The sequence below is a fragment of the Haplochromis burtoni genome, unplaced genomic scaffold (genome assembly GCF_018398535.1).
Source record: "Haplochromis burtoni strain Fernald_Lab_line unplaced genomic scaffold, NCSU_Asbu1 Contig_49, whole genome shotgun sequence".
NCBI lineage: Eukaryota > Metazoa > Chordata > Actinopteri > Cichliformes > Cichlidae > Haplochromis > Haplochromis burtoni.
In genome coordinates this window covers 267868-280480 of record NW_024582410.1, presented here as the reverse complement: position 1 = coordinate 280480, position 12613 = coordinate 267868, and the positions used below count along the sequence as shown (strand labels likewise).

General features: G+C 42.1%; 1 protein-coding gene across 3 annotated transcripts in view; it reads left to right on the top strand.

Annotated features, from left to right (window-relative positions):
• The first annotated feature begins 594 nt into the window (after nt 1-594).
• Nucleotides 595-12613, top strand: part of anks1b (ankyrin repeat and sterile alpha motif domain containing 1B) — a 274655-nt gene continuing 262636 nt past the window's right edge. For 2 of the 3 annotated variants that reach the window (XM_005947550.3, XM_014329283.2), the window contains exon 1: nt 608-1258. In XM_005947550.3, coding sequence (XP_005947612.1) covers nt 1128-1258 — 131 coding nt within the window. In that variant the 5' untranslated portion in view covers nt 608-1127. Of the gene's footprint in view, nt 1259-12613 lie in introns of all 3 variants that reach the window. The other variant, XM_005947551.2, reaches the window with a different exon arrangement.

Genomic DNA, 12613 nt, shown 5'->3' with positions numbered 1-12613 from the left:
TATTAGTAAGCACCAGAAGCAAAAATGATTTGAAAGAAGGCTTCTAATTAACAGCCGATTACCCCAGGGGGACCCAGTACTCCAGGGGGCCATTAAAAAAGTACTAATTTAGCAGTAAATGTGTTTGGGAATAAGTGCAGCAGAAGTAAACATGGCTCAGAAATAATAGTGATTATTTGTATAAATGATTAGCCCCAAATGAGTTCTGCTGCTTTGTTTAGGGTGTATAATCATATTGTGCTTTGCTTATATTGAAAGCTAAATAGCAATTTGCTCTCCTAAATACTGTCATAAAGTATCTACCAGGCCTCAAAATAGATCTAAACAAGTCGGTATTTATTCAACCTACCTAACCTGAAATTCTGTCTCCATAATGTAGCTATTGTACCCCATAACAGCAGTTAATCTTCTCGATTTGGAGAAGTTTTTTGCTGGCTTCCAGCTTTATCTGGATCCAAAACCACTCAAGTGTGAGATGTAGAGGGATTTAGGATGAGAATAAAAAAAGAGCACCTAAAAAAAGTTGTTTTATTTTGTAAGCAGGAAAAGGAAGCCCAGTGTTTGACGACAGGTGAGTTGACGTTGAGGTTCAGGCGACACAGAAAAGCACCGGGCAGTGCGCTTGGTTCGCAGGAGAGGAGTACAGCTGGGGGAAGGAGAGCTTGTTGTGGCGGCGGATGGAGTTTCACCTCCCGGCTGTTACCGGCAGGAGCGTCAGAGACGAGAAGCGGAGGGGAGTGAGAGTTGGGAGTGAGAAGGAGTTTGTTTTTCCTTTTTGTCCCCCCTCTCTCTTTTAAACCCTGGTTACTCTTCACTTCACACTTCAGGGATTCGCTTCGGTTCTCCCCGCTGCTCCTGATTGCACTGCACCGGGGAGAAGTGCAGTGAAGCGGACCCGTGCATGCCCGTGAACTTAGGAGAGCAGTGCGCGCCAGAGCTGATCTGCAGCATCAGTAACACCTATTTCCACCGTGCAGCAGCAGCAGCAGCATGCAGTGATAGGAATCCTTTCTGATGCTTTCCCACACCAGACAGTGAAGAAAGGTGTCGGGGGTGGGAGGAAAGGAGGCGTATATGGGAGATTTGTTGGATTTCTATTTCCTTGTCGTTGCAAACTTGTGTCCGGGATGGGGAAGGAGCAGGAGCTGCTGGAAGCCGCCCGGACTGGGAATGTCGCCTTGGTGGAGAAATTGTTGAGCGGAAAGAAGGGAATACTGGGGTCAGGCTCCGGCTCCATCCCTCTGCCCAACCTACTAAGGTAAGCAGCCTGCTTGAATTTGCTTCCCATGACCGCAACAATGTCCGGAGGGGCGGGGAACCCCGGAGGGGGGAGTGCTGGAGGGGATTCCACAGGGTGGAGGGGTCCACTCTGTAAAAATTAGGCACATTTTAGCTTCATCTCAGGTCAGTGCACGAGAAATGAGCCAAGAAACCGCAGCTCCAGTCAGCCAGCCCTCCTCTGAGCTGCAGAAAAAGACCTCCGCACTGAACACTGTGTCAGCTGCTCGGTACCACCACAGGGCTTCTCGGAGACAATAGGGGTGTTTAGGGGGCTCTTCGTGTTCGGTTGCAAAACCCTGGTTGACACAGGAGGGGAAGAGGAATGTTATGCAAAGTCCAGAGACCAGCATGTGAAGCAAAGTGCACTTTTAAAGCCACACAAACGAGCATCAGGCCAAATCATAACTAGACACAGCACCCTGTTATCCCAGGCAGAATTTGTCAATATGTGACAGTTTAATGGGGAGTCAGCTCCTGTCCTCTGCTGATCCCACGACTGGGTCGAGTGTTTAGAGAGGGCGAGAGAGTTCCACACACTGACAGAATGCAAGTGTTTGTAATTTTCAGTTCAGTCTGTTTTATATATGTTTTTGTGCAGCTATGAGGTATTTCCGGGAAAATATTATTATTGCTAAACTGATGCCGGTGTGGTATTTATATCGCACCATGGCGTTTTATTTTTATTTTTTACATGATGCTGGAAAGGCCTGACAGGCACAGCGTCCAAGTTGGCTTTGAAGCTGCTCTGCAGCATTCATGTGCTTCTTTGTGAGAAGACAAATGGTAAACAAACACTGGATCCTCTAACAAAAGGGGATGTGGATTTCACTCGAACTGGCTGCTTCTTCAAACACGAAGAGGTACGTGAGCTGTGTCAGGAAATGCTGTTTGTTGTCAGGTTAACAGGTGGCACTGTGTTCAGAGGCTCCAGATTTCACCTTGTAACCTTGAATGATGCATAACAGGTAAATTCATCAGTTTCGGTATGCTGGGGCGTGATCACATTGTAGCGTGAAACTACAACCTTTAAATGACCCCCCCCCCAAAAAAAAAAGGTTTAAATCTCCCTTCCAGAGCAACTGCTGTGGTTATTATTGTCCTCCTCCTGCCCCTGCAGCCGCTCCCTGCTCGCTTTTCGGGCCCAGGCTGAGCCAGGTGATTAGGAGATCAAAGAAGGGGGGCGTTTGGGAAGAGTACAGCCTCAGGCTTCCCGAGCAGAACGTCTCATGACTGGGATAAGGTCGCATGCTTGCGGGGAGAAGACAAACCAGTCCACTACAGGTGTCAGCACCTCTGTCGGGGTCTTAAAGAGTCCTTATTCAAATAGAGACATCGTGATTCAAGTTCTGTTTAATTAGTCAGACGTTAGCTACATTCGAAGACAGCCAGATCTGAAGATTAGTGTCTTCACAACCCAAAGAAATGGGAGAGACAGCCGTGCTTTGAGACATTCAGCCCAAGTGTAAAAGCACAGAGAGGAATCACAGCACATGGTGTCTGTAATGTGCAGTTGGTGATAATTTCTGCAGCCCTTGTTGTGTGAATAATACATGTAATAGAAAAAGAGAGAGAAGCTCCCCGCTGGCTGCAACAAGTTGTGATCAAGACAGGACAGATTTTTGCTTCACTCCTCATTATGATACCTGTGGTCATGTTCTGCATTTAGTTGATCCCATGTATTTGTGTTCTTCTGTTTTTTGGATGCTAATTTCCTCTCTGAGATAATAAAGTAACTGACTTTTTGTTTAGGTAGAGGAAGGAGTTGGTGAACCTGTTTGCTCGCTCTTGTTCTTCTTTTTGGTTCATTGGTGGCAAAAGTCTTCTGTAGTAGAGAGCCGGCAAGTGAAACACGAGTGTGTGAGGACAGGAGCCGGCTGACTGAACGTTCACAATTGGAGAGGATGTTGTCTCGTTAGAGTAATCCATCCACACAACCATACATTTATTATCTTCTGCTTATGCAAAGTTGGTTGTAGTAGCTACATGCTATTCCAGTTCATCCTCGGGGATCCCAAAGTGCTCCCATGAAGTGTTAGATGAATTATATAATCTCTTCAGTGAGTTCTGAGGGTGTCTCTCTAGATAGGTGAGGAAAATCTCCAAAGGAAGGCATCAGGGAGGCAACCAGATCAGATGCCCAAACCCTCTCACTGTGATTCTATTCTGAGCTCCCTGCGGATGTCTGCGCTCATCATCTCATCTCTAATGCTGAGCCAAGCAACCAACACAGGAAACTTGTTTCAGCTGATCGTATCTGCAAAAGAGATGTCGCGATACCAGAAATGTAGTCATTATGGATGCCAGTAGAATTACATGATTCTCGATAGCCAATCGGATACTTCAACAAAATGATTACTCAGTGTACTTAAACATAACCTCCATCCATCCTCCTCCTATCACTTATCCAAGTCTTCTAAACCAGCCATGAGATATAATCTCACCAGCGTGTCCTGGGTCTGCTCCAAGGCCTCCTCTAGGTGAGACATGCCCAGAACACCTCACCTGTGAGGCACCTGGCACCATTCTGGTCAGATGCCCGAATTACCTCAACTGGCTCCTTTCGATGTTGGGGAACGGCAGCTGTACTCTGAGCTCCTTCCGAATGGCCAAGCTCCTCACCTTATCCCTAATGTTGAGCTCGGCCATCCATCAGAAGAAGCTCATTGATCATGTTGAATTAAAACTCCCCTTGAATTCTCAGAAGAGGTCTGGATATTGGGCTTTAAGTTGCTTTGCCAAATTAGGAGTTTTTCCTGCTTTTCACTACCCAGAACTTGTGACCATAGGTGAGAGTTGGGATGTTGTACATTGGTAAATTTAAGAAGTTTAACTTGGGATATACCCAATTCACATTACTAATATTTATTTTGGTTGTCGCCACTACACGTCACTGAATTTCATTGACTGATTGATTTGATTTCCATGCTTTCTGGTTAGTGCATCTCTGCTACTCTGTTTCTGTGTGGACTTTCCCTTAGGCCCCGTATGCCCGAAACCCTGTTCATGGTGCTGTGTTATGGATTCTTCGTTTTGTCATATTTAAAAGTAAATTAACATTAGTTTGGGGCGATGGCGTTTCTTTATCCTGTCTGCAAAAATGTGCGTTGATAAAAGGGATTTAACTAAACAACGACACCCAGTTTGTTACTGTCTGTATCTCATCTCTGATGTCCTAGAACTGTACACATTGTTCCGTATCGTGTTTACTTTATGAATTAGGTTTGGGAGTTTAATTTATCGAAGGGTGAAAAGCCAGATTTTCCACTGAGGGGGTGGGGGTGGTAAGAGGTGGAGTGTTTAGGTCATTACAGCATGAGAAACAAAGCGCAGTAGCTAGAATGAAACATGATTAATTTGAAGGGTGAAGTCGAGGTCAGTCAGATGCATTATGGGTGGAAATACTGTATGTCTACAGGTCATTTTCAGTGAGTTATGTCTGCTGTTACACATACTTGACTTTTATTCAGTCAAGACACAGGCCCCTGAGGAGATGCCTGAAAACTCCCATAGGCTACACACACACAAACACGCAGACACGCACAGATGTGGCAGTCTTGTTAGAGTCATGTGTGTGTGACCAGATGTGTGACGCACCTCCTAATAGAGAGCTTTTTGTGCTTTAGCAGATGAATGAGTCAACAGAGAGGTCATAGTGATCGGAGGAGCGAGTGCAGGCTAATGTTGTGGGAATGATCTCCAAAATCGATGCATACTTTCCCATCTTAAGGCCTCTGAGCCATTCACGGCATTCCTAAGTCATGAGGTTCCTCTGAAAGAATCGCACTAAACCGCCAAGTGGGACACGAACATTAGGCGCACACGTACTGTATAAACACACTAGAGGAGGATGTAGAGAAGGCGATCCTTTGCTGCAGTTTTGTGGCGTGGAGTGCTCCACATGAACACACGTGCACGGTGGAAAATCAATAGTGGATGATCTCATCACTCTTTAATGGGCCACATTCTCATCTAGATGACCCGTACTGTACACGGTGGCTGTTTGTCTGTGCTGGGAGGGAACAATAAATAATAAAAACCATCCCCGAAACACTTACAGCTGCACGTCCTTGTAATATTTACGTTACATAATGTTGCATAATTTACAGAGAGCCTGTATTAGTGGCACATCTGAGTTTTGTGAATATGAAAAACAGACCTCGGGGATTGGTCATGTCTGGTTGAAAGCTGAGCTGCTTAATCAAATCAGTCCTGGCACTGACACCAAGCCAGTGACTCAGAGTGGCCAATGTCTAATTTTAACAAATGTGCCTCCTCTTTGTGGCAGTTGTTCAGAGAAGACAAAACCTTTTATCATATCCTTTTTTTATATGAAATGCCATGTCCTGGTTTGTGGCTTTTAAACCGATTCTTTGGTGTTTTTTTTACCTTACTCGTTGTGCATTTTTTTTTGTTGGGCTTGTGACATGCCAGCTTCACTTGTCAGAGTTTGCGCTGGTCCTCATTTCATATATTTCGCTGAAGCTGTGCATTTTTGTCCTGTTGGAGCATTAGCATCTAATCTGATCACGCCACGTATGTAGTTAACGTGTTATTTAATAGTGGTAGACAAACAGCTTCTGTGCGTATCAAATGCCCCAAAGCAGAACTATCTCTAGATAATGGCAACGCTACGTTCTGAAGGTGGCTTCTTCTTTTTTTGTGGATAGTTCCTTTTTATTTAGTTCAATTCAATAAAACTTTATTGATCCCGAATTTGGCCCCGAAGAAAATTGGAACTTAAAAAGGAAGAGAAAGCAAAAAAATAACTGGTTTAAATACATTTGGCCAATATTTCTAAACAGCAAAACCCCAACTTTTTCCATAAAGCTGATTTTTGGGGGTGAGCAACATAAATTAAAGAGCCGTTTGGAGTATTTTTGAATACGAAAACAAGGCTTCATTATATTATATTATATTATATTATATTGGACTGTCTTCTTTGAAGTAGTAAGATGCTGCATTGTAAATGTTTTATTTAAACAGGTTGACAGTCTTTATTTTTTAATGAACAAAAAAAAAATCAAAATGATAGTGTGTGAGTCCCTGATACTGCTGTGAGGGGATAAAGTATCAGAATGTGTACTTTTACTTCAAGCAGTGTTGCACATGGGCTGATATTAGCACTGAAGATGAATTTGTGATGACATGCTGTTATTGTACACATCATTTTCTTTGTGCGGTGCCTCATAAAGAGAAATGAGGATAAATGCATGCGAGACAGAGTATTGACTCTGATGGGGTGATGGTGATTGAAAGCTGATACGCACAAAGAGAGTGACTCATGATTCGGCAGATGGCGGATGATCCCTCTTCACTCTCGCTCGCTCTAACTCAATAACATTAGGGGAAAGCCCTTCTTGTTTGTGTTTGTGTGTGAGTGTGTGTTTCTGTGAGGGGGGTGGGGGGATAGGTGTGTTTACTTTCCTTCTCCTTAGCAAACAGACACCCCATAAGAGGAGAGAAGTGACTCCCAGAGGACACACACACATGCACACACTCCTCCTGTATGGGCTGTCTGTTTTAATTGGCATCCTCACAGGCGGTCTCCCTGGCTTTTATTTTCTGATTCTTTCCCGTGCTTGTGTTGGAGTTTTTAGGCGGATCACTCTTTTTAGCACACAGCATGGGGCTCTGTGTGTGTGTGTGTCTGTAGCTGTATGACATGTTGTCCAATGAGGATGAAGAGTGAGAAAGAAACCCACAAATCTGTTTATTTTTCTCAAGTTGCTTCACAGCCGCAGCACTTCGGCTCTCTGTTTCAGGAAACGGCAAATCACACAACCAAAACCCAAGTGTGGATAGCAGCCCCTTTGTGCTTGGATGTGGCTTTTTGTGAGACTTAAGTGTGTGACATAACCATTATCCTTGCATAATCACTGCTAGCATTCACAGATGTGTGTGGTTGTGTGCGCAGAGCAGTAAGAGTGAGAGCTGATGGAGGAATTGATGAGCTGCATGTGGTGCAGGCGACCTGGACTGGTCAAAGGTTAATTCTGGAGAATGCAAGTCATTTAAGGACATAGACACACATGCACACACACACAAACATACAGACTCACAACTTAAGAGTATTTGTGTGTCGTTAGTTGTCGTGCATATGGTTTAAGCAGTTGGTTAACATGTCCTAAATATTCATCCAGCCACAGTGAGGCCAACGATTACCAATATATTCACGGGGAGAAACTCCCATCACATGAATGTGTGTGTTGTCATGGAGACCTCAACACTAGGGCTTTGTTCTACATAACATTGACCATGCAACTGCAGATCTTCAGGGACCTGCAGGTAAATTAAAAAATGATTTAACAAGTTGAATTTTTAAAGAGGCAAGACGCTAAATTAGCAAAATAAAATGAGGAGACTCGCTGGACTCTGCCAGTTGCAGATATGATATTGATATATTTGTCCAGATGCTGTATGGAACTTGGCTTAAGCAGTGCTTGTGCTGATTGGTCTGCTCAGTTTTTTAAATTATTCATAGGTCATATATTGAAAAGCTTGCTGGAAGTCTCTGGACTGTGGAAAGAAGGAGGAATATCCAGAGAGAAATCATTGGTGGATTTGAACCCAAGACCTTCTTGCTTTGAGGCAATAGTGGTGATGGCATCAATAATATAAAAAAGTGAAATTACTAACTTTAAAGTTAAAGATTATCTTTCATTTACAGAGCTATTTTCTGGCCCTGCACTTGTTTTAAACTGCATCAATGCAGGAAAACAGGAGACTCAGCAAGCAATGAATCAGTGAAAACACAAAGAAGGAAATACTCTTGTAATGATCACAGTTGGTATTATAGAATTGCATTAGCAAGATATTTTAGAAGATTTGGGTAAAATTTTAAATCCCACAATAGTTATATAACCAAATAAAGCTAGAACATATAGTTATGCTATTGAGAACAGTTGATCTTATTGACTTTATATTGGATTTGTGTCTTTTTGCAAACAATAGCTGTGCTTACGTTACTAAATATGATGGTAAACTGAATATATTAGCACTTGTGACTGGATGATAAACAAAAAACAATCTGGGTTGATTTGTAATTGTGTTGAAAACATGAAATTAGATTTCAAATTTAAGCAACATGTCAATAATTTAATTTTAGCTGGCCAGGATTATTATTATTATTTTATTATCTAGATTTCTATTGATGAAAAATTGCTGATGTCTCGAATGATCGCATGAGAAGGAATTTAATTGCTGAAATAAAAAACTGACATTCTAACAAACACATCTGAAAGCAGCATTTCTCGCTGTTAGAAATGAATTGTTAATTTTGTGCAAACTGAATTATACATTTTTGTAATTAAAAATTTTACCAGTCAAAATTATGGTTTGAATATGTTTACTTCGAATGCTAATTAGACCAAGAACAATTTTTGATGTGTGCAATTGCTGCTACTGATCAAATATTAAAGGGATTTACATGCAAATGGCAGGAATCCTGTTGGTGGTATGAAGGCTATTCTTCCAAAAGATACCAGGTATTATATTAGTGTAACTATCATAATACATTACAATTAGAGCAGGGCGATATGACCAAAAATATTTATTACGATATACATTTGAAAATTTGCGATAACGATATAACTGGAGATATAATTGACACTAGACAAAATACTTTACAACTCCACAACTTTATTAGTGCAAAAAACCAAAAAAAAACATCAATGTATTTTCACTTAAACAAGCAGCTGTTTTTTATGTGCATTAAAGTTATATAAAAAATTAACAGTGCAAATGCAAATTCCTTGCTGACAGTTTAACCAAAAGGCATTTCCAGTGGAAATTGGCCGACATATCCTCAGCATAACCATGTATAATATCCACAAAACTTAAAAAGAGGTTATACACACACAATACGGTAATATTATGTTGAAGCACAGTACGTATCACTCCGCGAGGCAATGACCAGTGGTGCTTTTAGAAAGCACTTTTATTTATTTTTTAATGTATTCATTTTTTTAATTTAATTATGGAAAAATGTATGAAAACCACACATTTGCCTTCATATTTCTATAATTACTGTTACGCTTTACTGTGGCAAAGCAAGAGAAACAAATGAATGCAGCTATGAACATGGTTAGAGAGTAATTAGCACCAGACTGTTTGTGGTTCATAGATTCAACCTGCTTCACCTCTGACCACACCCAGCACCACTAATGGGTGAGACTGGCTGCGGTCAAATGGGTCTCTGGTCGCTCTTGTAATTGCATCCAACAGTGATGTCATAGTTTGCTAGTGGGAGAAAAACATAAATTAGGGGGTTCCCTTTAATAAACACTGTTTCTTGATATTTTGGCAACCAAATCAGATATTTATACCTTTACTGGGATTTTATTTTCCCACATGTTCCCACATGAAGCTTATATGTGCTACAAAAAGTATTTATTTATTACTTTAATTAGTCAGTATTTACTTTTGAAAAAAAAGTTCAGTTGCCACACGACCTTGAAAAGCTGCTACGTTTGTGTTACGCACTATACCTATATAGTGAAGTTTTGCTTAAGTTTGGTTTAACTGTGGTGTCAGTGCATTGAGGTTGTCCGGAGCCAGACTGATTGAGATGTGTGTGTGTGTGTGTGTGTGTGTGTGCGTGCGTGCGTGAGAGATCAAACTCAGACTTCTTACATCTCCATTAGGGTCCGGGCCAAGTTCTGCTGCAGCGCTCTGCCAAGAAACTGAGACCTCCATATTCACTAAGTCAGACAGACACACACTGGATTTTTCTCTGCTGCACTCTAAGCCTCTGTCTGCCTTTGTTCCTCTCTCTATCTAAATCTTTGGTTTTTGTCTCAAATCTCTTTTTTTCTCAGTCTCCGAGCTCTTTTTTCCCCTTTGTCTTGCTCACTCCATCTGGTGCCCTGGATTCTCTGTCAATATCTTCCTGGCTTCCTCTCCATCACTCACGCCACTCCACAATCTCTCTCCTCCCTCTATCCCACTCCAGAGACAGACGATCAAGCCTCCCTACTGTTGTCCTTTATTGTTTTCTCCTCCCTCTGCTCCCTACTTTCTCCTATCTTATCAAAAACCACCTCCCCCTCTCTATGTCTCTTTTGCTTTTTCTCTGACTCGCATCTCATGCCGCTCTACATCTGTTATCAGTATGTAGGAGCATCTTTTACCCATCATTCGTCGGTGCAACATCGTGTTGGTTGACGGTGGCAAATGGGGAATTCGGGGAATCCACTGCGCCGCCTGCCACTACAAGTACAAACTGGGATTTATTAGTGTTGTCCTGGTTGAGTCCTCTATTCGAAGAGGAAATGTAGCATTGTGTCGTCCCCGGTGAAACTGTGATAAAGTGGTGTAGGGAAATGTGTCAAAGCTGTGTTCTCCAGATGATGATTGCTACATGCTAAACCGCAAATAGAGACAAAAATTGAGCATTAAGAATTAGCAGCTTTGCACCAGCACTATGAATAAGTAAATTAGCACTGCAGTGTGCCGTTGATTTAGATCTGTTAAGATGTGTTCAGACTACAGCTGTTCCCACTTGAACTTAAGCACTTATCCTGACACTTACTGACTCCAATTTGATGGTGAAGTGTGTAACAACATAATGAAAATGAGATTAGAGAAATGGGGAAATATAAGAGAAAAAATCGAAGTTTCAGGTCATTTTTGAGATCTCAAGCAAAAAATGTGCTTCATGCGCACATTCCAAACTGGCCTAATGACAATTTGCTGCACTGGATTTTTGTAACTACATGATGGCAAAAAAGTTCAGAAAGTGAAATGGACATAAATAAAGTTAATATTGTGCAGAAACAAATCAAGATTATGTGCACAGTAATTAAGCTATGATAGGCTCACCTTGACTCACCTCAGCAGAGAGATGATAAGTACTGAATCGGACCTAAAATAGTGCAGTGTCTTTGGCAGTAGATGGCAAATATACAGTAGTATCACTGCCAGATTTGATTTGAGTTTGGCTGTGCAGGATAGGACTAATACTGGCTGAGATCTAGCTTTGGTTAGCGGGACTCGGGCCAACTTTGGGCCCAAGTACACTCTTGGGGATTTAGTGAGTTATTAATTACAAATTTGGCAACAAGATGTTCTAGATTTAGATTTAGTCTGGGACACTTGGGCTCTTTCCATATTAAATACATAAACATAATGTAGCCTGAGATGAAAGAAAAATTCATCCATCGACTGGAGCCTATCCCAGTGCCCACTTTTGACAGTTCGCCCATCACATGGCTAATGCTTAGAGACTGACAGTTCATGCCTACTCTCAATTAAGACTCAAATGTTAACCTAACATGCTTCCTTTCACTGCCCTTGACTGCCAGTGAACCCACACTTGCACAGAGAGAATATGCAAACGCCACACAGAAAGGCTCGGCCAGCGGATTCGAACCCAGGACCTTTTTTCTGGGAAGCGACACTGCTAACCACCGCCAGCTGGAAGATTAGTTATTTGTTCAAGTAAACTTTCTATAAAAATATGTCATGAAAAAAATGTAACGCATGCTAAATCCATTACCAGGAGTTAATTTAATTGTTTCACGACTTCCCCTTTACATAAGTAGATTTTGCACACTTGCCCCTCTGGTCATGTTGAGTCTCGTCTTGAAGGGCAAAACGCGGTGATACTGAGTGAAGAAGACACACAGGCAGCAGCCAGAGGAGAGGCGAGTGGGGGGAGAGGTGTGACGTCCAGGCTGTCACACTAATCTACAAGTGTGCGTGACCCCACATAACACTGCATGTGTTGTGGAGACACACGCATTCCACTCGGCTCCCCGCTCTCTGATAGATGGCAGTATTTAATGAAGCGCTGCTTTTGAAGTAGATAAGATGTGGAGAGAAGAGGGCTAGAAATGCTAATGTTGTTATGTGGTTAGGGCAAGGGCTACGCTGGAGGGCACTGCAGGGAAATTATGCATGTAAGCGTGTGTCTTGTTGGTTTGAACTACTTTGGACACAGATTTTTTTTTTTATGGAGCTTTTAAATTAAATGTTTGTGCATATATTCAGTATCTTTGGTGCTTTTGGTGTTAAAAGCGTGAACATTTAGTTTTTTCAAACTAGGCGTCAGACAGTGAGACATATGATCAAAACCACTGCTCTGGAAGTAAATCCTCAGTTCTTTTGTAAACATCCATTAAAATTGGCAGTGCTGCTTTTAGGTACTTTTGGCCTGCTGTACTTACTGTATATGTCTCCTGTCTCCTCCTGTCCAAATAGACCTGCAAACTTTAGACCTTTGACAGTAGCACTCAGGAACCGAAAACCTCTTTACACATTCCAGTTGGCATTTTCATTGCAACTGTGAAAATTAGGTAAACTAGGCACCAGCTTTGCTTGAGAGCCAGATTTA